Source organism: Oculina patagonica, chromosome 1, assembly GCF_052425735.1.
Source record: "Oculina patagonica isolate OP01 chromosome 1, crgOcupat, whole genome shotgun sequence".
In the NCBI taxonomy this organism is placed as follows: domain Eukaryota; kingdom Metazoa; phylum Cnidaria; class Anthozoa; order Scleractinia; family Oculinidae; genus Oculina; species Oculina patagonica.
Genome location: NC_135758.1, coordinates 39,752,910 through 39,778,594, shown reverse-complemented (window position 1 = coordinate 39,778,594; position 25,685 = coordinate 39,752,910). Strand labels below are relative to the sequence as shown.

The 25,685-nt window shown below is 37.9% G+C and overlaps 2 protein-coding genes across 2 annotated transcripts in view; one reads left to right on the top strand and one right to left on the bottom strand.

Annotated features, from left to right (window-relative positions):
* Nucleotides 1-1,976: 1,976 nt before the first annotated feature.
* LOC144650641 (uncharacterized) lies at nt 1,977-3,962 on the bottom strand. Its single transcript, XM_078510372.1, has 2 exons — nt 3,832-3,962; nt 1,977-3,206 (listed from the first exon to the last, which is right to left on the bottom strand). Exons 1-2 carry the CDS (start codon nt 3,891-3,893, stop codon nt 2,405-2,407), a joined length of 864 nt encoding a protein of 287 aa, XP_078366498.1. The 5' UTR covers nt 3,894-3,962; the 3' UTR covers nt 1,977-2,404.
* Nucleotides 3,963-10,547: 6,585 nt separating this feature from the next.
* LOC144630648 (centrosome-associated protein 350-like) overlaps nt 10,548-25,685 on the top strand; it is a 50,330-nt gene continuing 35,192 nt past the window's right edge. The window contains 12 exon segments of the mRNA XM_078489018.1: nt 10,548-10,893; nt 11,112-11,155; nt 14,523-14,753; nt 15,839-16,211; nt 17,659-17,739; nt 18,218-18,370; nt 20,468-20,602; nt 20,819-21,166; nt 22,478-22,633; nt 22,793-22,900; nt 23,313-23,374; nt 24,800-24,898. Coding sequence (XP_078345144.1) covers nt 10,791-10,893; nt 11,112-11,155; nt 14,523-14,753; nt 15,839-16,211; nt 17,659-17,739; nt 18,218-18,370; nt 20,468-20,602; nt 20,819-21,166; nt 22,478-22,633; nt 22,793-22,900; nt 23,313-23,374; nt 24,800-24,898 — 1,893 coding nt within the window. The 5' untranslated portion in view covers nt 10,548-10,790.

Genomic DNA, 25,685 nt, shown 5'->3' with positions numbered 1-25,685 from the left:
TTTGATTTAAAAAGGGATTTTTGGGGGTATTAAAAACAATAGACTGCATAGTTCTGCGAATAAAGTACAAACCCTGAACGTGTTTCTACTGTTTTTTCTTTGTGTTATATATTAAGATCATTCCTCTTTTTTGAAAAAAAAAAAAATTAATGGGTACGAAACTCGGCATGAGATTGGTTTGCCCAGGATTTTTTGGGTTTTTGTGAAGCCCTTGGGGTTTTTTTGAGGTCCTGATTTTTGCCCCTATTCGATCATCCCCGTCATTCGAAATCCCTATCTATACAACGCTTTACTTAACAATTATTCCACGATAGCTAACGAGGCGCATAGCGCTTAGTTGGCTATACCGATCTCATATCCAACAAGCGGAATACTTGTTTTATTAAAAATGAACAAAAAACTGCAATATTTGAGCTTCCCAGCTGTTTTCGCTGAGTGGTCAATGGTATATTTAACAATTATTCCAAAAGCGCGCGTTGGATATGAGATGGTAGATAGCCACCAATGCATGTAGCGCCGAGTTAGCTATAACGATCTCATATCCAACAAGCGCGAGTGGACTAATTGTTTTATTAAAACAATTATGTACCATTGCCTGTCAGCCATTCAAAACGCAAGAATTGCAATATACAGTGGAACCCCGATATAACGATCTTCGATATAACGATATTTCCGATATAACGATGAATATGTTATGTCCCGGCAATAGTAAAATGTATGGGACGGAACCCCGATATAACGATTCCTCGATATAACGATATAATTTTACTGCCCCCTTGGCATATCGTTATAACGGGGTTCCACTGTACCATTGATAGTTTTTAATAAGAACGTATATACCATTGCCTGTATACCAATCAAAACTCACGAATTGTACCATTGCTAGTTTTAATTTTTCATAAATCCCTATAATATAGCACTGTACACCCCTATACAGCCAGATACACACAATACATACTCCAGTGATGTAAAACTGGACCTTTATTTCCCGATCTACAATTTTTATACTGAAGTTAAAGACAAACAATATATTTATACAACAATTAACTTGAAATAAAACCAAAAAATGGCATCACCGATTTTCGGACCTTTAGCAAACCCTTATTGAAGTTAAACGCTTACCATAAAATTTTGATAATATACTTATGCCACTTTAATATTCTAAAGTAGAACAGTAACAATGTCACCTTATCGTTGGATTGTTTAGCCTGATTAGCACTCGTGCTATTTCTGTAAATTATATTGTTTTCCTAAGATTTAAGTCAGTTTACAAAGATTGCTTGGTGGAAACTGCTCTCAGAAGGATAGAAATGCTATTTCAAACACCTCATATTTGAAAATATCTCAGGGGAGAATTCCCCTAGACCCCGGTTGAAGCTTGTGCTAGCGGCGCTCGTCGTTCGCCTCCCACCTCCATAACTTAGGTCTGTTGTAAAAAAATGTGTTCTCATAATCAAGGCCTGCTCACGCCACAGATCAATTTTGCCAGTTCGAAGTGGCAAAGTAGCAAATTTCCAGTTCAAGATAACGATCACTAGCTCAGAAATTCCAAGTTTAAGGGGGAATCACAGATCGTCATGTCTAAGTAGCGTTCAAAGTGGCGATCGTGAGCTCAAAAGACTAATACAGTAATGTGCTTAAGAGGAAATCCGCCAGGACTTCGAGTAGTTATTGGACAAAATTATGTACCAAAACTATTTACACCTGATTGCAAGCTTTTGTGTTACTGCTTCAAATATCTTATCGGAAGAAATCTTTTCTAACAACACCAAACATCGAAAACTAATTTCGAAGTTCCACTGAAATCCCATGAATCGCTTAAAAGATGTGAGCTTTTGCCCATAGCTTGTGAACTTTGAATATCATTTTCTCAGACTCTGATAAGAAATTGTTGTTCCAGAATTATTTCCACCTTATTGCAAACTTTTTGGTTACTTCTTTAAATATCTTATCAAAAGAAATCTTTTCTAACAACACCACACATCGAAAACACATTTTGAAGTTCCGCTGAATTCCACTGAATCGCTTAAGACGAATTTCCAAAATGGCTACACGTGAGATTTTGCCTACACCTTGTGAACTTTGAAATTCATTTTCTCAGACTTTGATAAGAAATTGTTGTTGCTGTTATCACGGATAATTACTTACATCTTTACCTTTTATTAAGGGTAGGAAATAACGCAATAGGATTTAAATTATTCTGGTACTTGATTTTTGTCCAACTTTAATAAATATTACTCGACTTCCTGGTGGATTCCGTCTTAAATGTATAATAGGCCACAATTTTACTGTTCGAAAGTTAATGTGCGCATACCTTAAATAACTAAATAGCTCAAAACGCGTTCGTAGTAAATAAGTTCTCGTTAGTATCATGCTTCTGTACATGTCACGCCTTGTCTTTCTTTTATGCCTTTTTCTGAGATTTACCGTTTCGGTTTGTTTTTCGTTTGCGTTTGTTTCTGCTGGGGATCTCGGAATACAATCTGCTTGTTGGAGTGGATGGTCGTGTTAAGCTTTGTCCTCGTTTAGCTACTCTTTTTTTCAGTAGAATCCCATCCTCAGTCTCAAGTTTTTTCCGAAAATCAACAAGAATGTTATTAAGTAGTTGACCTGTTTCTTCAAGTATTTGATGATTTTCACACAGATAAGTTAAGTCTTTAATTTGGTTCAAATATTCTCGACATGTCATCGCCGACTCTTTAAAATTTTTGCTCAGAGAAAGTTGCTCCTCTTCTAAGGTTTCATCTTCCATATTTTGCGGGTTTAAAGAAGCCGATTTTTTAGATTCTGCAATCGTGTAACTTTCTTGAGCTAGCCCTGCTTTAACGATGCTTGGATCGAGGGAAAAGTAGGGATTTTCCCGGTATACAGCTGGCAACGAGTACCACCCCCATTCTTCAAAATTTATGAAGATTGCCATAAAGTGTTTGCAGGGCCAATGATTCTTCTTCCAGTCCTCGCATTCACAAGATGGGAAAACTTCATTTGAGAAGTTGAGGGTATACTCCTTCGGATCTGTCTGGCTTTTAACTTTAAACTTGCCTCCGCCTACCACCTGTATATCTTCAACAGGTGTTTCCATAGCATTGGAAAGTCTACCCATACAATGTGCAACAAACTCTCGCGGTCTGTCTCTTAACCACACAGGCACATTTGTGTTGTATAGGCGATATGAACTCGAAGATCTAATGTTAAGTTCCTCATACCTATGGGATTTAAAAAAACATTGTCAATAAAAACTTATAAACCGATTGTTAAGTAACGTCATAACACATGTTGATCATCATCATCATTATCGTCCTTGACTTGTCACCCATTACGATTTCTTAATGGGTTACCTTTATACAGAACATTTCGATATATAAAAAAATAGCAAAAATAAGCCACGACGTATGTTAGAATATTAAAAAAATGTTTCGCGGTCATCGTGTATTGTTTAGTTAAAGAAATGCTTCTAATTCGTGAAAGAAGACCAGCACTAAACAAGCAGTCGAATCAATACGTGCGAAAGTATTTATTTAATTAAATGCAGCACGCACTGACACTTAGAACGCTAATGAGCGCGAAATATTTTTTATTCTTACATACTCTATCGCCTCTATTTGCATTTGAACTAAAACTCAACCGTTATTTTTATCTACTTGATAATAAACTCAAGATGAGTTCGAAATGTCGTGGCTTATTTTCGCCAATCTTTATAGTAAGTTGTATACCTTTATACAATTACGTTTATTCATAGTGGTAGGAGGCTTTATATGATATTTTCAAGTAGCATATCTACTTTTAGGGTAAAATAAAATATGGCATTTGTCATCTTGGTCATGAACCTACTTTTTGAAGGACTGTGGAAGGAACTGTGTCACAAGAATGGCAAGAAGACCGCTTAACTTCATGTCTCTGTTCCCCTCAAGGAATTCGTACTTGAAAGATTTGTTTTTACGCTCTATGCCATTGTTGGTATTCACCTTCACATTTATGCGATCTATTTTATACCATGCCATAGAAAAAACGCTTACTAAATTTCGTCGAGAATACAAACGCAGCGCACGATGGGAAGGTTGGGTTGAATACCGTCGAATATGCAACGGCTTTCCTGTATTCTGATTGGCTGTATTTTCTATGGCATGGTATAAAGAGGTGTATAGTGCTGTATGGAGGTGTATAGTGCTTATATGGGTGTATAGAGCTGTATAGGGGTGTATAGTGCTGTATAGAGGTGTATACTGTTGTATGGAGGTGTATAGTGCTGTATAGAGGTGTATAGAGGTGTATAGTGCTGTATAGAGGTGTTTAGTGTTGTATGGAGGTGTATAGTGCTGTATAGGCGGGGTGTTTAGTGTTGTATGGAGGTGTATAGTGCTGTATAGGGGTGTATAGTGCTGTATAGAGGTGTATAGTACTGTATAGGTTTGTATAGTACTGTATAGGGGTGTATAGTGCTGTATAGGGGTGTATAGTGCTGTATAGGGGTGTATAGTGCTGTATAGGGGTGTATAGTGCTGTATAGAGGTGTTTAGTGTTGTATGGAGGTGTATAGTGCTGTATAGGGGTGTATAGTGCTGTATAGGGGTGTATAGTGCTGTATAGGGGTGTATAGTGCTGTATAGGGGTGTATAGTGCTGTATAGGGGTGTATAGTACTGTATAGGGGTGTATAGTGCTGTATAGGGGTGTATAGTACTGTATAGGTTTGTATAGTACTGTATAGGGGTGTATAGGGATGTATAGAGGTGTATAGGGATGTATAGTACTGTATAGGTTTGTATAGTACTGTATAGGGGTGTATAGTGCTGTATGGAGATATATAGGGATGTATAGAGGTGTATAGGGATGTATAGTGCTGTATAGGTTTGTATAGTACTGTATAGGGGTGTATAGGGATGTATAGAGGTGTATAGGGATGTATAGTTCTGTATAGGTTTGTATAGTACTGTATAGGGGTGTATATTGCTGTATGGGGATATATAGGGATGTATAGAGGTGTATAGGGATGTATAGTGCTGTATAGGTTTGTATAGTACTGTATAGGGGTGTATAGGGATGTATAGAGGTGTATAGGGATGTATAGTACTGTATAGGTTTGTATAGTACTGTATAGGGGTGTATATTGCTGTATGGGGATATATAGGGATGTATAGAGGTGTATAGGGATGTATAGTGCTGTATAGAGGTGTATATTGTTGTATGGGGATATATAGGGATGTATAGAGGTGTATAGGGATGTATAGTGCTGTATAGGTTTGTATAGTACTGTATAGGGGTGTATAGTGCTGTATAGGGGTGTAAAGTGCTGTATAGGGATGTATAATGCTGTATAGGGGTGTATAGTGCTGTATAGAGGTGTATAGGGTTTTACAGGGCTATATCGGGGTATACAAGGTTGTATAAGGGTTAACATGGCTGTATAGGGGTATACATGGTTGTATAGGGGTATACATGGTTGTATTATATGGTTGTATTAGGGTTTATATGGTTGTATTAGGGTTTATATGGCTGTATAGGGGTTTACATGGTTGTATAGGGGTATACATGGTTGTATAGGGGTATACATGGTTGTATTAGGGTTTATATGGTTGTATTAGGGTTTATATGGTTGTATTAGGGTTTATATGGCTGTATAGGGGTTTACATGGTTGTATAGGGGTATACAAGGTTGTATAGGGGTATACAAGGTTGTATAGGGGTATACATGGTTGTATAGGGGTTTACATGGTTGTATAGAGGTATACATGGTTGTATAACAGTAACAGTAACAGTAAATCTTTATTGTGCCTTACACTCCAAAGGGAGGTATTGGTCTAGTTACAATAAAGGTGTTATAGCAACTATGCTAACAAATTACTTAATAACAAACAATGAAATTACAATGCAAACGTTTACGGTAATTATTGGACTATTACTTAATATACAACTATTTATTGATATAACTTTCAATTTAAAACTTCTTTTCTTTTTTGAAACATTAGGAAGATATATTTAGCTATGATTCTAGAGGTAGCATAATTATCTAGTTTAAGAAGGTACTTTATTTTTTCATGATCAGTTAAATCTACAAAGCGAGGATCAGTTTGTGACACGATTGAATGAAGCTCTTTTCTAATATCATTATACCCTTTGCAATACATTAAAAAATGCTGTTCGTCCTCTATGTGGTTTTCCTTACATACCAAGCACTTTCTTTCTTCAACTGGTATGGATGCTCCTGCATTTTCATATTTTCCAGTCTGTATGCGTAGGGAATGTACCCCTAATCTTAGTTTAGTTATTTTTATTCGATGCGCTGGATTTTTAACTGTAGTGAGATACTCTTCTAATTGGTAATCTTTTTTAACTTCTTTGTGAGTGAATTTTTCTCTAGAGCTAACTGACGCGCAATTTCGGACCTTTGACCAATTTTGGAAATAATTTTTTCTTAATCTATGTTTAATTTTAGAGCAAGAATTCGTTGAAAGTTGTGGGGCTGATGTGTCATTATCGGAGAGAATTCCTAATGCTTCATCATCATTTAATAAACTAACAGATTTAGTATGTTTTTTGGCGTAAAGAAATGCATGATTTAATATGGGATTGGTTATCTTATGTTCTAATCTTTGAAAATAGCATAAGATAGATGCTTTAATGTCTATTGCTAAAGGGTATCGACCTAGTTCTGCTCTACATGCTACGTTTTCTGCATACCATGGTACATTTAATGCTTGTTTGCAAAACCGGATGTGAACTTGTTCAATTGTACTTTTATCGAAATGTGTTTTGTATGATAAAAGTTCGGGTCCCCATATTTCACAACCATACAAAAGTATGGGTTTAACTAAAGCATCAAAAAGTTTATTTCGTATCACAATTGTTGATGAATCAATGTTGGATAGAAATCGTTTAATGATGGAAATAACTTTGGTAGCCTTTTTGCTAATTATTTCTCTTGCATAGGTGTAACGACCAGAAGATGTCATTTCTATGCCTAGATATGTTTGTTTGTCGACAATATTTAAAGTTTCATTGTCGTATTTAAAATCTTTTTTGTGTTTGTTCTGACCGTTACCACTAAATACAATGATGTTTGATTTTTTGGTGTTTACTTTTAGCTTCCATTCTTGAGCGTGCTTATGAATAACGTCAAGTGATTGTTGCAATCCTTCTGGAGAATCGCTTAATACTAATAGATCATCTGCGTACATTAGGCAATTAAGTAATTGATTGTTTAATACTACCCCTTTGCATTTATTGACTCTAAAGTAATCTGGTAAATCATTCATAAACAAAGAAAACAGAACTGGACTTAATCCATCACCTTGCCTTATGCTTGTATAGGGGTATACAAGGTTGTATAGGAGTATACATGGCTGTATAGGGGTTTACATGGTTGTATAGGGGTATACATGGTTGTATAGGAGTATACATGGCTTGTAAACCCCTTGTATAGGGGTATACAAGGTTGTATAGGAGTATACATGGCTGTATAGGGGTTTACATGGTTGTATAGGGGTATACATGGTTGTATAGGGGTATACAAGGTTGTATAGGGGTTCACATGGCTGTATAGGGGTATACAAGGTTGTATAGGGGTATACATGGTTGTATAGGGGTATACATGGTTGTATAGGGGTATACAAGGTTGTATAGGGGTTCACATGGCTGTATAGGGGTATACAAGGTTGTATAGGGGTATACATGGTTGTATAGGGGTATACATGGTTGTATAGGGGTATACAAGGTTGTATAGGGGTTTACATGGTTGTATAGGGGTATATATGGTTGTATAGGGGTATACAAGGTTGTATAGGGGTATACATGGCTGTATAGGGGTTTACATGGTTGTATAGGGGTATACATGGTTGTATAGGGGTATACATGGTTGTATAGGGGTATACATGGTTGTATAGGGGTATACATGGTTGTATAGGGGTTTACATGGCTGTACAGGGGTTTACAGGGTTGTATAGGGGTTCACATGGCTGTATAGGGGTTTACATGGTTGTATAGGGGTTTACATGGCTGTATAAGGGTTTACATGGCTGTACAGGGGTATACATGGTTGTATAGGGGTTTACATGGCTGTATAGGGGTATACATGGTTGTATAGGGGTATACATGGTTGTATAGGGGTTTACATGGCTGTATAGGGGTTTACATGGCTGTATAGGGGTTTACATGGCTGTATAGGGGTTTACATGGCTGTATAGGGGTATACATGGCTGTACAGGGGTATACATGGTTGTATAGGGGTATACATGGTTGTATAGGGGTATACATGGTTGTATAGGGGTATACAAGGTTGTATAGGGGTTCACATGGCTGTATAGGGGTATACAAGGTTGTATAGGGGTATACATGGTTGTATAGGGGTATACATGGTTGTATAGGGGTATACAAGGTTGTATAGGGGTTTACATGGTTGTATAGGGGTATATATGGTTGTATAGGGGTATACAAGGTTGTATAGGGGTATACATGGCTGTATAGGGGTTTACATGGTTGTATAGGGGTATACATGGTTGTATAGGGGTATACATGGTTGTATAGGGGTATACATGGTTGTATAGGGGTATACATGGTTGTATAGGGGTTTACATGGCTGTACAGGGGTTTACAGGGTTGTATAGGGGTTCACATGGCTGTATAGGGGTTTACATGGTTGTATAGGGGTTTACATGGCTGTATAAGGGTTTACATGGCTGTACAGGGGTATACATGGTTGTATAGGGGTTTACATGGCTGTATAGGGGTATACAAGGTTGTAAAGGGGTATACATGGTTGTATAGAGGTATACATGGTTGTATAGGGGTATACATGGTTGTATAGGGGTATACATTGTTGTATAGAGGTATACATGGTTGTATAGGGGTATACATGGTTGTATAGGGGTATACATTGTTGTATAGGGGTATACATGGTTGTATAAGGGTTTTCATGGCTGTACAGGGGCTTACAGGGTTGTATAGAGGTTCACATGGCTCTATAGGGGTATACATGGTTGTATAGGGGTTTACATGGCTGTATAAGGGTTTACAGGGTTGTATAGGGGTTCACATGACTGTATAGGGGTTTACATGGCTGTATAGGGGTTTACATGGCTGTATAGGGTTATACATGGCTGTATAGGGGTTTACATGGCTGTATAGGGGTATACATGGTTGTACAGGGTTTACATGGCTGTATAGGGGTTTACATGGCTGTATAGGGGTTTACATGGTTGTACAGGGGTATACATGGTTGTATAGGGGTTTACATGGCTGTATAGGGGTTTACATGGCTGTATAGGGGTTTACATGGCTGTATAGGGGTTTACATGGCTGTATAGGGGTTTACATGGTTGTACAGGGGTATACATGGTTGTATAGGGGTTTACATGGCTGTATAGGGGTTTACATGGCTGTATAGGGGTTTACATGGCTGTATAGGGGTTTACATGGCTGTATAGGGGTTTACATGGTTGTACAGGGGTATACATGGTTGTATAGGGGTTTACATGGCTGTATAGGGGTTCACATGGCTGTATAGGGGTTTACATGGCTGTATAGGGGTTTACATGGCTGTATAGGGGTTTACATGGCTGTATAGGGGTTTACATGGCTGTATAGGGGTTTACATGGCTGTATAGGGGTTTACATGGCTGTATAGGGGTTTACATTTACATTTACATTTTTAAAGTTTTTAAAAATGAATACGTTGCATCTGATTATCTACAACAGTTAAGATATTTTAATGAAAGAAAAAATCTTGTGAAATTTAAATTAAGTAATCACAAACTTATGATTGAACTGGGTAGATATCAGACTGACCATATACCCAGAGCAAATAGATTATGTCCATTGTGCAAGTCAAATCAAGTAGAAAACGAAACACATTTCTTATTAGATTGTAGCAAATACTCTTCCCAAAGGCGGACATTCTTAAAACGAATCAATGAGATAGTACCTGACTTTGAAAGGAAAACAACCTCAGAAACTATTAAACTTCTTATGAACTCTAATGATTATCATGTTAATAAGCTAGTTATGAAGTTTATTTCTTCATGTATGAATTTACGTGATGCATTGTTATTATCAGGTGAAAGCGATGTAACTTAATCAAGTTTTAGTATGATATAATAGGATCGTTTTGTTACTTTTAGTTTAGATATGCTTTTGCAACACTGTAAACGGTAACGGTCATGCAAATAAAGCAATTTATTACTTACTACTTACATGGCTGTATAGGGGTTTACATGGCTGTATAGGGGTTTACATGGCTGTATAGGGGTTTACATGGTTGTACAGGGGTATACATGGTTGTATAGGGGTTTACATGGCTGTATAGGGGTTCACATGGCTGTACAGGGGTTTACATGGCTATACAGGGGTTTGCATGGCTATATAGGGGTAAATATGGTTGTATAGGGGTTTACATGGGTGTGTAGGGGTCTACTATAGGGGGTGCTGTTCGTTTATATTTGGGTTATAGTTTGTGTTCTATTACATGAAGTACTTAAGGCTACAGTAGTTGTTATTTAATGCTTTCCGAGACCCCAAGCGCTAACAATTACCCACACTGCTTTGCCCCGAAAACAAAAAATGGCGGGCTGTGGGTCGAGTCATTTGCCCGAAATAGATGTATGATTTCAACTCATTTGAAAGTGTTTTAGTTTAAAAACACAGAAGAATTCTTGTAGCGTAAAGACAGGAAAGTTTTCATTCGAATGATGTACTTTGTTTGGATTTCTAAACGATAACGGTTATGGCGGAAGTTTGGTTGTTTTCGTCTGTTGCTCTTGTGATCACGAAAACGAAAGTAGACGTCTAGCCGACGGTTCGATGGCTTCCTTGACGCAATTTCGTGGTCGGCGCATCGTAGATCCCGTACCAGTTCAACGTGGTCCGTTGCCAAGGGATGGGAAATACCAATCTTCGTTTTCAGGTAGTACTTTTGAATGTTGTTAGAAAAATATCATTGGCAAGGATTTACTTCAGCTTATTTGCAAGTAATCTGATCAATCGCCCGTTTTGTTTTGATCAAAACGATATGTTTATGTGACTCGCGGCAGACAAAGCTTGAATTTATTTTGTTGTTTTTTTGTGAATTTAGGTTCACATATTTTTTTATACACAATTTTATTTGGTTGAATCCTGTTTTAGATTTAGCAGCAGCTTGGGAAAATGTTGGAGAAGCGAAGTCTGGGGTAAGTGTAATTCGATATGTTTTGTCTGCCTTTAGTCTTACATGTGGCAGTCGACTAGTTGCAGGTTGATTTCTTGTGGAAGAATTTAGCAATAAAAATAAAAGAAACGCTTTATATAACACATTTAGACAACGCATCTGTGGAACGCTGTTAATTAATGGTTTTGAAAATTTTCTCGTACAAAACTATTACTAGTTTGTTTAGCTCAATGTTTTGACACAGGTAATTTGCCTGATGAATCAATCGATGTATTCCACAATTGATTCTACAGTTGTTTCAATATCCACTGTTGAATCAAACGCGTATGATTTCACAGAAATCAGCTGAAGAATCAAGCGCTTGAATGCGGCATATTCGAAGAATCAAATGTTCATTTGTGGAATCACACGTGAAATTATTATTTTGTTCATGCGAGGAATCAAACGTTTTCGAGAAACAATGTGAAGAATCATGTGCGGAAAACATGAAATCTTGTGTAGAATCATACGGTGAATTCGAAGAATCAAATAGCCATTATTATTGAATCAAAACCCGAAATTTTGGAGAATATTGCATAAGTTTATGTTTATTAAAAAAAAACACTTCGTGGCTTTTTTTGCTGAGTTATCAGTCACAAAGTAGGTAAGTATGTTATGTAAAAAGTTACCCCTGCTTTGAGCGAGCCACTGTTTCCGCATAAGTTGCAGCAGTGGGCATGGGTCTCCTGAGTAGCGTACTCGTCTGGAACATCCATTAAACTTCGATGGTAAACAGTGAAGTTCCGGTGAGTTATAAGGACTACAAACCTGCAACACTTGTGGTACCATCTATGCTGTCCATGTCATCACTGAGCATGCGTGCATATAAACAAATCAGATATTTCCTCTGAGCATTAATAGGTGCGTAAAGGTACCCTTCTATCAGTTGCGTGAATGATATTGCGTACACAATTTGGCTGAATCAAATCCAAACAATTCTACGCATGGTTGTAAACTTAGGAGATAAATCGTGTTATTCCGCAAAGGATTGCCTCGAAGAATAACTGTATTATATAGAGATATTTTAGCCTGTTGTTTGATTCTACATACCTGTGTAATAAGTCACTGATTTAGTTGAAGCCATCGCATTTTAATATTTCCCGGTCTCGGAGGCACGAATGAAAATTACCGCATTTTACGGATTACTGCAGTGCTGGCTCAATGGGGGTAAAGTGTGACTAGTAATAAGAGGAGCTTTCCACTGCTGACTTTCATCGCGCAAACGCTGCCGACAAGCAGCATTGGGCGGATTGTCTTCCTTTAATAGAATCAAACATTCATCTGTTGAATCAAGCATTGGAATAAATATTCATTTGACAAACCACCTGAAGAATCAGGCATATAATTCATTGGAAAGTCAAATGCATGCGGTAGGTTGAAAAAAATTAGAATGTATAGGCATGCAGCAGCTTTCACTCTGTTTCGCGAAGTGTTCCACGCTTTATTTACATTACTGTTTGCATGTTTAGTAGCTACTGTAGTTTATATAAAGACTCAAACAACTGTGTAGCCCAGTGGTAAGTGCCTCGCTTCTGTAGCCATGCGTTCTTGGGTAACATCTTTTAATTGTTTTGATGGCGAAATATATTCTCTGTAAAACTGCAGCTGGTCGATTTTGTCATCCCGCTTGATTCTACAGACAATTCAAGCCTTCAGAGGAAATCGAGAAGGTTGGATTACCGGTATACGGAAGATAAAGTTATCGATGGTTAAACGTAGTAGGAAAATGACCTGGAGGGGAATTGAAAAGATTCGAGATAGTGGAAGGTTCGAATTATCGGGATACAACTGGATTTATTTTAACTATTATACAGGATACACAATTATTATTTTCCGAATACAATGGCGATGTATTCTTCTTTTGCCGGGAGAATGATAAGTAATAATACGTGTGATTCCCGCTTGATTCCACAGACCTGTGAAATACACTAGATCGTTAGTGTTTGATTCTACACACAACAAAATTATTTCCGAATACAATGACATATTCTACTATTGTGGAGAATCATAAAGAATAATTCGTATGATTCTACAACTGTGCCGAACCAAACGCAAGAATCAAATGTGTGATTCGTCAGGCAAATTACCTGTGTGAATTGAATTGGAACTGATCGATTAATTATTAACTATACCAGTTGAACTTCACGTGCATTACAGTTTACACAGTACTGTTGAGAAAACACAGTACTCTTATCTGGCCAGTCACAACATCCCCAAAACCACTTTATTTAGTTCAGTGACTGAGATCTACATGTAATAAATTGACTTGATTTATTCAATGTATTATAGATGGATCATCCGTCTGGGACAAACTTTGCCAAACAACATGAGTTTGTCTAATAATTCATCTGTGTATAAATACAGGCAAACAGATGGATTATCCGTCCAGATGACAGGGCTGTAAAATAACAGTCGGTCATCGGACATTGGCCGACCAAAATTTGCTAGTATCTGACGAAATCCCAAGTGTGATCGGACATGATGTCCGAACAAATTGTTTTGATCATAAATCATTTTACCGCAACAATAAATAAAATTCAACCTTTTGTTTTTGGTGATGTCCAACCAAAATTTTGTTTTGTTCGACCAAGATGGTGTCTAGAGCATATGTCCTTTCAAGTGGAAAAAAAAAATTGGCAGACCTGAGATGAACTATCTGCTTAATTCATCTTGAGAGTCGAACTGTGAGGATAGTTCATCTTAACAGATGATCTGTCTGTCTGCACATATTTATATGCAGACAAATTAATAGATGAACTAACATTGTTTGCCCAAGTTTGTCCTAGACAGATGATTCCTCTCAAGTATAAATCGAGCCATTGTCTATATGTACACTTTGTAACACATGTTCAGTTGTGACATCATTGGTTATTTAAGATTATACTGTAGCTTCTTGATTTTCTGTACTGTCTGCCAGACTGCATTCTATGTAGTTGCCGAAGCTTTTTGCGATGGATTTCAAAAGTGCATGGCTCAATCCTTTCAGTTGTTAGATCAACCAATTATATGTAAATTGTTTCTGATTACAATGGATTTCCTTGTCTGAATGTCTGCAGGGCTTTCAATAAGACCTGGCACCTGCTGGAGCTTTGGCGGGTACTCTGTCTTGAATCTTGACTGCAATTCATGTAACCCCTTATAAAGGAGGTCTTTTTAGCTTTGTTTATTACTCTTTGATGGGTGTAGAGCAGGGGAAGCCACCTCAAGTCTTATTGAAAACTCTGATGTCTTTGTACAACATTAGTACATGGAGCTAAATTCCAAACAAAAGGAAAATAACATGAAAAAAAATGTACAATAAAATATTAAATGCAGTAAGATTTTGATTCATTTTTTCTTCAATTTTACAGCTTCAGGCTGCCGAAGCGAGAATTAATGAAGCAAATGCAGGTATTAGTTCTGAAGTTGAAGATAATGAAGATCTGGACACTCCTTTACAAGAAGTATTCTCAGAGACACAGAGATATGGAAGAGTAGCCAGATATGAACTTCGTCCGAGTCGTTATGGACAAACTGCAACCACTGTGTCTGGTTTTGGAGAGGATCGAAGTAATTCAAGAAGAGCACCTGATTTTCAACTGGTAATGAAAGAGTTACTTTGTGTAATGTTCTATGTACAAATTTATGTGCCAATTGCGTACAGGACGTAAACATATACTAGCCATTATAAACTAAAATTTAATGTACCGTAAAGTTCCGTGTATAAGCCGCACCTTTTTCCTCTAAATTCAAGTCAAAAATCGGGGGTGCGGCTTATCTACGGAAACATCTCTGGTTGGAGTTCTCAAAGGCCTAATTAATATTCATAAAAAAACTTCTCAAGACGTCATTGAATAAACATATAACAACCTGAAAACTTTGTTGTTGTTCATTACCTTTTAGTTCCTCTGCAAAGCTGTTTGCAGTGAAGCCTGTCAGTCACTTCGAATCATGTCTTTCCACCGCGTGCGAGAAGGCACCAAGATACGTAAACGTAAATACTCACAAGGCAAATGGCCGACCGCTTCGGTTTTTTATTGACCTTCACAGCAAATACATCTGCTGGATTAACAGACTCTTATTCTGCATTAAGTTTTTATCCTGTACATGTTGCGGGTAGCAGTTTCCAAGAATCTTGAAATAAAAACGTGGTTTCTTCCGAAGAAAATGCCGCCATGTTTGTTTTTAATGCCCAGACTCCTCTCTACAATTCAGAGCTTGGCTACTAAGCATTCATCATTCGCGAACGATTCGAACGAATTACAAGTGTTTCAGGAGTGTTTGGAAGTGATAATCTCGAAAAAATGATATCAAGAGAACATCCAAGTTTAAGATATTGTGAACTCAAACTAAAAAGGAGGTATGACAAGTGAAATTTAGCTTTCGTAAGACTTAATTTATCTATTAAACATTGCAACAACCAGTGTCACCGTGCTTGTTTGCCCTTGTTTGTTTACCAATAGAACTTCACTTAAACTTCAAACTTTATGGTCTGTATATTTTTTTTTCTAAAATTTGAGATTCCAAATCGGGGGTGCGGCTTATCTACGGGTGCGGCTTATACACGGAACTTTACGGTACCTTATATGTAAATACTCGACAGACCTTGAATAAACAAGAATTTAAAAGTTAACAGCATCTTTACTTCCGTAGCTAATTAAATTTTCTTTTGTTTATTGATGTATAGAATACCAACAGACAATCTGAGTTGCTGAGCAGGGCACCAGTACACACCTCTCTACTGTCTCCTCCATCAAAGGACGTTCACTCTGAGCTTCGAAATGGTGCCATGTCAAGAAATCCACCACCAGCCTTTCCTGCATACCCTTCTGACTCTGGAGTCCGAGAGCCTAGTGCAACAACTTCATATTCTTCAATCTACAGAACCAATGATCAACCAGGTCGTAGATCACCTGTCAGGCTTCATGGTCTTTCCTCCATTCCTTCTGCTTCTAGTTTTGATGATTCTTTGGAATTCGGGGGTATATCTAGGCTATCCAGGAATGAAACTCGCCCGACATCCTCACTGGGGCTTAGACCTGTGATAGCCAATAATTCAGGTACTGTACTTTTTATAGTTGTCCCGCTTTGTTTATTTTGTTTATTAAACGGTTATTCTTAATTAGCTTTCTAGACTGTCCACAGCCTCTCGATTTTTCAACGCAAAAAAGCAAAAGGAAGCGAGCGCGAAGCGCGAGCGCGCAGAGGGAGGGGGGCGGGAAGCGAGCGAAGCGAGCAAAAGAAAAATAGAGAGGCTGTAGACATCTTTGAATAAAAGTGGAAGTATTAGACTCCTCCCCTTGTCATCGCCTTGTAATTTACAACTCCGCCTCTTGACCTTTCAATTAAATCGGACCAATTAAATTTGAGCGGTAAAGTGCTTAACAGTTTACAACAGTTTACAAAAACTACGCGTGTGGTGACAACAACGCGTGAGTTTTTATTTCGGTGTTGAGGATGTCGTCTGAGACGACTTCTTAAACCCCCCAAAAAAACCTGCAAAAAGAGGCAGATAGCTGAAATCAACGGTCCCTCCGATTTTTGCAGAATACGCGGGTGCTCATTCGCGATTCACTTGGGGAACTTTGGCAAGACATCGTACATCTCTACGGATAATTTATATGTCGAGCCAAAACGCGAAGGTGTTTTACGGCGAAACTTGGCAAACGTCTTGGTCGATTTGGGAATTGCAGTTCAAGAAGACGAATTTCGTTCAAGTACTGTGTTGTTCATCTTGTGTATATAAAGCTAAGCTAGACTTGCAGCAAGCAATGTTGAATTTATAAAGAAATCTCTAGCGCGTAGATCCTACAACAAGGCAAGTTGATCGTGACGAGCGATTCAAAAGAATGTCACGTTCGCCTCACACGTCCTCGGCGAGGCAAAAGTTATGCCGGCCAAGTGATTCGCCAAAAGTTATGCCGCAAAAGCTATGCCTATGCTTTTTAGCGGCGAAACAACAAGAACAACAACATTCCCATCTTCTTGCAGTTGTTTCGCCGTAGCATACAGCTGGTAGATAAGGCTTTTCCGAAGCCAGTCGGTAAAATTCCAACTACGTCCTTCGAACAAAGGTGGCGAACAGCCTCTTTCTGCTTGTCTTTGCGTGACGAAACGTTTGGAAATTTCTCCAACGAGCGTTCCAATAATCGATTCATCACAAATCACAGCATGTCAACAATGATGACAACTCGAGCAAACCGCAAGACGCCGCCTGCAAGCAATCATGATCGGCCGTTGTTAAGGCGATGACACTTTTGCCGCCTCTCAACCAATGGGAATTTTCCGTTTCTGGAGAAACGGGAAATTCAATATTTCCAAAGATGTCTACAGCCCCTCTATTTTTTTCGCTCCCCGCCCCCCACCCCCTTGCTTCTTCCGTTTTGCGCTGGCGTCCAGTTCTCTCGCCGTTCTCACCGCGCGCTCATCGATCGAAAAAAACACGAAAAAATAGAGGGCTGTGGACAGTCTATTAGCTTTCTGGCTTTTTTTTATTTCTGAATATAGATGCACTTGCAAGATTAAAAGAAAGAATAAAATTGCAGAAACAGCAGGCATCAAGACTGAGTCCAACTAATTCTGCTACTGGTAAATTAGATTATTATAAGAATTAATTAAAATATTGTACAATTTTGATGTGCTGCAGATTCAGGTTGAGCGTTTAACTGTGAAGTCATTCCCGCCTAGCAACTTCTGTCATTTTGCCGCGCAATGCAATAAATCAACTGTGACAATGAACGTGACAACTGAAACCGTGAAACGCTCATCCTGAATCTGCTGTAAAAGTTTGTTTGAAATGTGATAATATGCCTAGCAATGGTACTAATCCTGAATTAGATAAATCCTGCTTTGAAAAACCATTCAAGGCATTTTGTCCAAGTATCATAAATTGCAGCATGTGTTATATTCTCCATTATTTTCACCAGACAGTTGTGTTGTGTTATTCGAGGTCCCTGCTTTTCGGACAATATGATACTATCTTCAGTCTTTTTATTAAATCCAATAAATTTATCTCAGTAGTTTTTTTAAATAAAAAAAATAGTTAAAATTGACCTCTCTTATACAGGAAATAGTTCGTCAAATCCTTCACCTCCCCCAGAGGTCCCGTCTGTGGATGCTCCAGCTGTCGAACCTTATAGAATTGATATAGATGTTCCTGTGAGGACTGCGATTTCTAAAAGAAAAGTAGCCTCTGCTCCTGCTGCCCCTGCTTATAAAGGTAACTAGCCTCAAACTTGGTACATTATGGAGACTGTTTCTCCTTACAGTACCGCTCAGAAATAAGCGTCCATCGTATACGCACCTTATACGCATATACGCACATACGCAGACGCACATACGCACATATGCAGACGCGCGTATGCAATGAAGCGTAAGCACATACGCAGTTCTTTGTTATTCATTGCTCTTGGTTCTCATTGTGTTGTATTGTTGGAGAAAACAAATAAAGTTTCTTTGCGAGAAAATTATAAAACAGCGTTGGTCGATCGAATGATAAAATCTTTATTACTTACCGAAAGTTCCAAGTTCGTAATGGTATAAAACAGTGTGTTTCCAAAACATTCACGGAAAAGATCTCGCTGACATCGAAAGCAGAATTCGCTGCAGATGTAAAATAACTGTTGCATATTTTCGACTCTTTGGCCACATCAGAATAAAGACGAGCATTGCGAGGAAGTTTCTTTAGTGTTGTTCTTCTTAACTTTAAGAAGAAACCGAGTTGGAGTTAGCTCCGTCCCGCCGAATCAGGACAAACATAACCTGCGATCAGGCAATCTTCGGACAAAACATGAAGCACGTGTGTAATGTCACGCATACGAATTGTTTGTGTTATGACTTACAGTGTAAGACGCAAATATTAAACCTTAAAGTTCAATCTGTCATTTGGTTTTCTTTAGAAAAATGCAGTTAAATGTGTATGAAAGAATCTAAATCGGATACTTGCATGCGGCGTTGTGTTACATTTATTTACGATGGAGTTTATTCGAAAGGTTTCAAATTACTTTTGACATATGCAAATTTTGCCAACTTTTGGACTCTTTTAGCTGGGCCGCTTTAAAAAAGCAAAATTTGTATAACTCCTCTAAAGCTGTAATAACAATTGATCCCGTTATCTGTGTTATAAATGAAGGCAAGTTTCATTCAAGAAGAATTTAGGTTCTAGGAATTTTATGCCAAATTCACAAAAAAATGAAACAAGTTCATTTCAAGCTAGACGCGATGGCGCGTCACAAGTCTGCCTTTCAATTTAATATTCACGGAAGGCTTTACGGCTCCGATGTTTTTCATGTGGAATGTTTCGTTTGCCGACTAGAGTTTAGAGTTTAGAGTTTATATGATGCGCCGTCAACATTGATCTTATTTTTTAACATTTCTTACAACATAAACTTTTGGTCTCTTCACATAAACACATAAACTTTTGGTCTCTTCTCTCGTACGCGCCGGCGAGACTGTTTATGAATTAATTGCCTATTGAAGCGACACGGCTTAGAAGCGAAAAAAAATATCTCTGGTTCTATTTGGCGTAAATGGGCGATTCAAACTGGAAAAGTGATTCCAATGAGTAGAAACTAAGTTCTGTTAGAGTTTATATGATGCGCCGTCAACATTTATCATAAAGGTAAGGCCGGTAAGTCAAGTAACGAAAAAGTTATTTCTCCGTTTCTATTTTGCATAAATCGGCGATCTCAAAAAGAAGAAATAACAAGCCATTGAAAGAACAATAAACTATAAGAAAGAAAAAACAATAAGCTTGCTCATACATACTGATGAGCATACGCGTATACAGAGTATACGCACATACGCAGACGCATATACGCATATACGCATACGCGCGTATGAGCAAAAGCATACGCGTTTTTCGCGTATGTTTTGGGACGCTTATTTCTGAGCGGTACTGTAGGTCTCTAAATTTTCCCGTTCGAAAATCCAAAAACGTCCCAAGTTCCAACTGACAAAAGTTCTGAAAAAACTATGACAAAACAAACACACAACATTTTCCCTATGGCGTATGCATCCTTCCCTAAATCCAGGGACTTTTTACTGTCAATATGCCATGTGCAACATGCAACATGTGCATGTGCAACATATTAAACTTCCAGTGAAGTAAATTTCTGGTTTGCTCTACAAAATAAATTATTTTTTAAGAAAATGGGAAAAAGAAAATAATCCTGAACAGTGACCGTTTTGTATTGTACTTAACTTTAACTTTTAGCCAGATGGGCATCCAAGTATTCTTTTTTGAGAGTAACTTTATTTTGTTTGGTGAATTTGAAAATTTTGAGAAAGAAGATTTTTGTTTTTGTATTACATTAAGGTTTCAGTGAGGTGGAGTCCAAGGCTACTGTTCTATCTGAAGTTAACAGAAAGGTAAAGACAAAGGGTCCTACAACTGATAACACTAGAGAAAAAGCTGCTTACCTTAGACCACAAAAACCACAACAGAAGAAAGGTAAGTTGTTGTTCTCTCTTACTAATAAATAATTCTTCCAATTAATTTTAAAGGTCAATAACTCAATTACATCAACATGTATGTACTTGTACAGCCTTTTTAACTTCTGATATCAATTTTTATTCTGTTCTTGAGCCAATCTTTTTCAATTATTAATATCTGAAAACTGGTCAAATTAACAAGTATACTTCATGGTTAAAATCCCTCTTTTTTCAGCACCACCGAAGGTGCAGCGAGTGATAGCTCCCCGCCGTCCATTGGACATCATTACTACATCTTCATGGCGTACAGGTCAGCAAACTGTAAAAAGGATCTTGGGTCCTGCTAAGAAGACTAAAACAAATTCTGCCACAAGCCGGCCTCAATCAAGCAGCAGTCAAGATACAGATGTATCCGAACCCAAAAGTCTGAACTTTCAGTGGAAAGATGAAGAAGACAATAGGAGGGGTGGCGGTGGCATGAATGGCAATGCTAGTGAGAGAGATGGAAGTCCAAAAGATGAGGCTCCTAGGGTTACATCTCCAGTTCACGAAGAGCATATGAATGGACTGAAGAAGGATTCAGGTAACACATTGTCAAATTGTTTTGCTCTTACAGGGCTCCTGCTAAAGCAAAGCATGTGCTCATGAATGTTTATGGCATTAGTTACAATATTAAACGCATGTGGCTGGAACAATGGAAATTGCAACATGTGATTGTTGGATAAAATGAATAAATGTTGTTTTTGAGTCACACTGTCAGTGATATAAAATATACAGTTCTTGAAAAGATGATAATGACTAGCCTTTAGGTGATACTGTAAATGGCTGTTGCTGACAAATCTTACCTACACTGTATGAAGAAACTGAATGTTTGTACATGTTGATGTTTTCATCTTCCCGTCAGCTGGGGAATGTGTAGTAATGTAAAAAAGGGATTCCCAAAAGGGAGTGTTGCTGGCAGTTACATGTAAATTAAACCATCAATGATTAGAAATACTGATTGCTTGGAGTTTTTTTGGACAACAAGCTCAGGACTTCAAAGAAACTGGCTATAACCGAATGGCTTTTAGCCAGATAGTGATTTGATGGAAGCTGCTTGAAAAAATTAATGGAGCTGAAAGCTACATGTACTAAAGCCTCGATCAAACGGTCATGATAGTTGATGATAGTTCGCTGCTTCCAACTATCATTCACTATCATATTGACTATCATGTTTGCGATCAAACGCTCCATGATAGTTGATGATAGTTTGTCGAAATCCCGCAATGCGCTCACGCATTTCATTTTTGCTTTTCTCGTTCTCAACTCCACTATCACTCGGTGCAGAAATGTTTTCATGTTTTTTCCTTGTTTCCGATGCTTTCACGCCATCTCTTGCTTTTGGCAGTGATATTTTCAGTGCTTTCTCAACGCTGTTTTTACTCTTCTTCTTCCCACTTACTTTCTCGTTTTCAGCTTCACTATAGTCCAAATATTAATCTAAATTTCGGTTTTCTTCTTCGACGAACGATAGAATTTCCTTTGCGGAAGCCATGAATCTTGGATTGACTGAACCACTGACCGATAAACTATCATCCCCGCGATCAAACGGTAAAAACTATCATCAACTATCATGTCGAATTTGAGCACGTCCAAACTGCATGATAGTTGATGATAGTTGATGATAGTGCATGATAGTTCGTGTTCAAACGCGCGTGATAGTTGGAACTCTCATCAACTATCATCAACTATCATGACCGTTTGACCGGGGCTTAACTTGAAGCTGTTTTGAGCTCAAAAGATTCTAAAAGACCACATTTACATTGTTTTTCTCCTTTGTATCACTAGCTTTTATCCTGACTGTATATACAGGCCACTTTTATTAAGTTCTGCCTTGCTTTCCCTCTGTGAACAGATTCTGATCTGTCCCAGCACTCTTCTGGCCCAGCAGCAGAATCTGAAGCAGATGTCAATGACGATGACATGAAGGATTTAAAGGGAAATAAAATGTTGTCAACAGAAGCCAAAAACATTTTGTCTGACTTAGAACTAGATACTGATGATGAATCAGGTGGGTGATCATTACTAAATTTATGCTTCCGTTTTTTGGCATAAAAGTGTTTTGCAATATGTTCAATTTAAATGTCACTCATCACTGAGTTATTATAAGAAGTTACTGCCAACATCAAGTGTACACAACTTATTATTATTATTATTTTTTTTTTTTCAGATAAGGAGATTCGAAAGGCAATTCCTGAGTTCAAACCCAAACAGACCATAGCTAAGAAAACATCAAAGGGAACTCAAAGAAAGAAGCCATTTAATCCACAGTCACAAGGTCTGGAGCAAGTCTTACTTTTCCAGTTCTCCTCAATTTCTAAATTACATTCAAGACATATAGTTATATTCATAGTTATATGTTTCAACTTGGTAACTGCGAGAAAAGTTTTATGATAGTGAAACCATGTTCTTGAACAACTCTTGACACTGTGAGTTAGTTAATACTGCTAGATTAAAATATTGTACAATAAATTATAATGTCACAAAATAGATGCATTACAGTGAATGTTTTTTTTTTTCAAATTGAAAGATCAGAACACACTTGCTTATGAAAAATCAATAAGAAGGAATTAACAACTTTACCCAATGTACACCATGTACATGCACCATTCAAGATTGTCCAGATGATCCGTAATAATTATTTAATAGTTATCTGTACATATTCTGAAATTACAATGTTTAATTTCTAGTTTCACAACAGCCAGCTTATCCCAAGCAAAAACTAAGGCACTATGATTCCAGTGAAGTACAGGTAGGTACATATAGCTATTAATCATTAATTTATTTTGTTTATTAAAGCTACAAATCCTTCTTAATGAGTGTGCTTAGCAATAGTAATTGTACCTAGTGGAGTACGTACAATTCAGGGCCAGTTTATTTGATGTCCAGTTACTACAAACCATAATTAAATCATACCAAAAACAAATTTCAAGTTAGGAAAGTCTTTCAGAACCTCTTTTGAGTGAAAAAGTCAAAGGTATACCGTGTATAAGCCGCACTCGTAGATAAGCCGCACCCCCTGGCCCAACTTTGAAGCTTGATTTTGAGAAAAAATTAAAATTAAAAAACTTGAAATCCCAATACCTTTCAAAAAGGATGCTCTTTTGACGATATATTGTCTTTAGGATCAATTTAGGTTTCTGGGAAACTGCTCACCTACCCCTCCCCAAACCTAACATTAACCCGTACTTATCGCTTTGGGCAAGATGTTAGGTTTGGGGAGGGGTAGGTGAGCAGTTTCCCAGAAACCTAAATTGATCCTGTCTTTATTGTGTAAGTCCAATGTGGAAAACAATGAAATTTGAATGGAAATAGTACAAGCACAAGCAATTCAATGCGTGCGAGAAAAAATCCTCTGTTACCCAGGGTAATCAGCTGTGTGTTGATAAATACTTGTTGCTTAATGGGAGTTTAGCAAAAAGGCAGCCTTGTGGAGGAATGGAGATTCCATGCCAGCTTAAGTTTGGCTGCTCAAGCGAGGTGCAAATAAACCGTTTGAAAGAACAACTGACGAACAATTCGTGACTGAGGAATTAATGGCTGCTATAGGGGCCAGACCTTTTACCAAAAGCAATGATCGACAACTGCAGGTTTCAATATGTTAAATGTTTATTTACTTGAAATGTTTTAGTGCTTTCCTGTCTCCAGACTAGGCAATTTACACCCCTTAAAAGCAACGGTCTTGTAGATAAGCCACACCCACGATTTTGAGCCCAAAATTTCAGCAAAAAAGTGCGGCTTATACACGGGTTTTACGGTAATCAGTTAGTTTTCAAAGAGGAGGGAAACTACAAAAAAGAACCAATCAAAGTGCATGTGATTGACATGCAGATGGAGTAAGTGTCCAATAATTATTACAGGTATCCAGTTACAAAAAGTTGTTATTGGACAGCTTTAATTGGACAAACTCATGATCACGTGCCAATCACACCATACCTGACAAATAGGCACATCCAGAAGCAATCAAAGTCTTGTATTTTGTTAAAGAGATGATTAGTGTGTTAATCTTTGCCTGTTGCTTGGGCTCATGCAAACTTTTCAAGTTTCCCAGCATCAGACTGTATGCAACCAGTGTTCCAGTTAATTTTACTATAATTTTAAATTGTCAGAAATATTTCTTTTGCTAGATGTTGATTTAAATCTATATATTAAATGAATAAATTTGTCTTTTGAGCAGAAGTACATGGCTAAGCAACTAGCAGAGAGAAAGAGAAAGTTAAAGGAAGATAAACTTCTGAAAAAAAGAGCTGTAGAAGAGAAAAAGAAGAAACTTGAAGTATGTTAACCTGTTTAGTAACCAGGCCATTTATAGACATCTCCTTTATTATGATCCCAGCCAAACAAACACTACAGTTTTAACCTTCCATAAGCAGACACCTCTTCTAAGTGGACACTTACTTGTGGTCCCAGCCACGTACAAACACTACATTTTTAACCTCCCATAAGTGGACACCTCTCTTAAGTCAACAAAATGCAAACACTACATTTTAAACCTTCCATACGCAGACACCCCTCCTAAGTGGACACTTATGCCATGTTCACACTTAGTGCCCAAGCACTGGTACCCGCACACCGGCAAAAACTAGCATCATGTTCACACACAGAAAACCAAAGTACCCAAGCACCATTAAGTGCCCAAGTACTCAGGATGGACACAGTGCCCAAATTATGACGTGGGCACTTGAGAAAATAGTACGTTCACGTTAGTGTCCAGCGAGAAAGGTAGCCGGGCACCATGCCCAGGAATCTAGTGTGAACACGGCCTTAGTTATGGTCCCAGCCACCTACAAACACTACATTCCTCCCATAAGCAGACATGTCGTCTAAGTAGTCCCAATGGTAGTGTCTCACTATAGGCTGTATGATTTTTACAGTAAATTCTCGTTTCAGGGCTTGAGACTAACTTTTTGACTCACTGGTTTACTGGCTAGTGACATGTCAGATTTTACTAGCCAAAAGTAATTTTTCACTAGTCAGGTATATTGATTTCTATCAAGAACAGTTGCCTTTTCCGAGTTTTTCACTAGCCAAATGGCTAGAAGGAATGCTAAACCTGGTAGCCA

Excerpts from the sequence above, each read along its gene's own strand:
- LOC144650641 (XM_078510372.1), bottom strand. The coding sequence starts at position 3,893 with ATGAAGTTAAGCGGTCTTCTTGCCATTCTTGTGACACAGTTCCTTCCA. Across the intron at positions 3,207-3,831 it reads CTTCCACAGTCCTTCAAAAA|GTATGAGGAACTTAACATTA; the intron begins GTAGGTTCATGA and ends TAAATCCCATAG.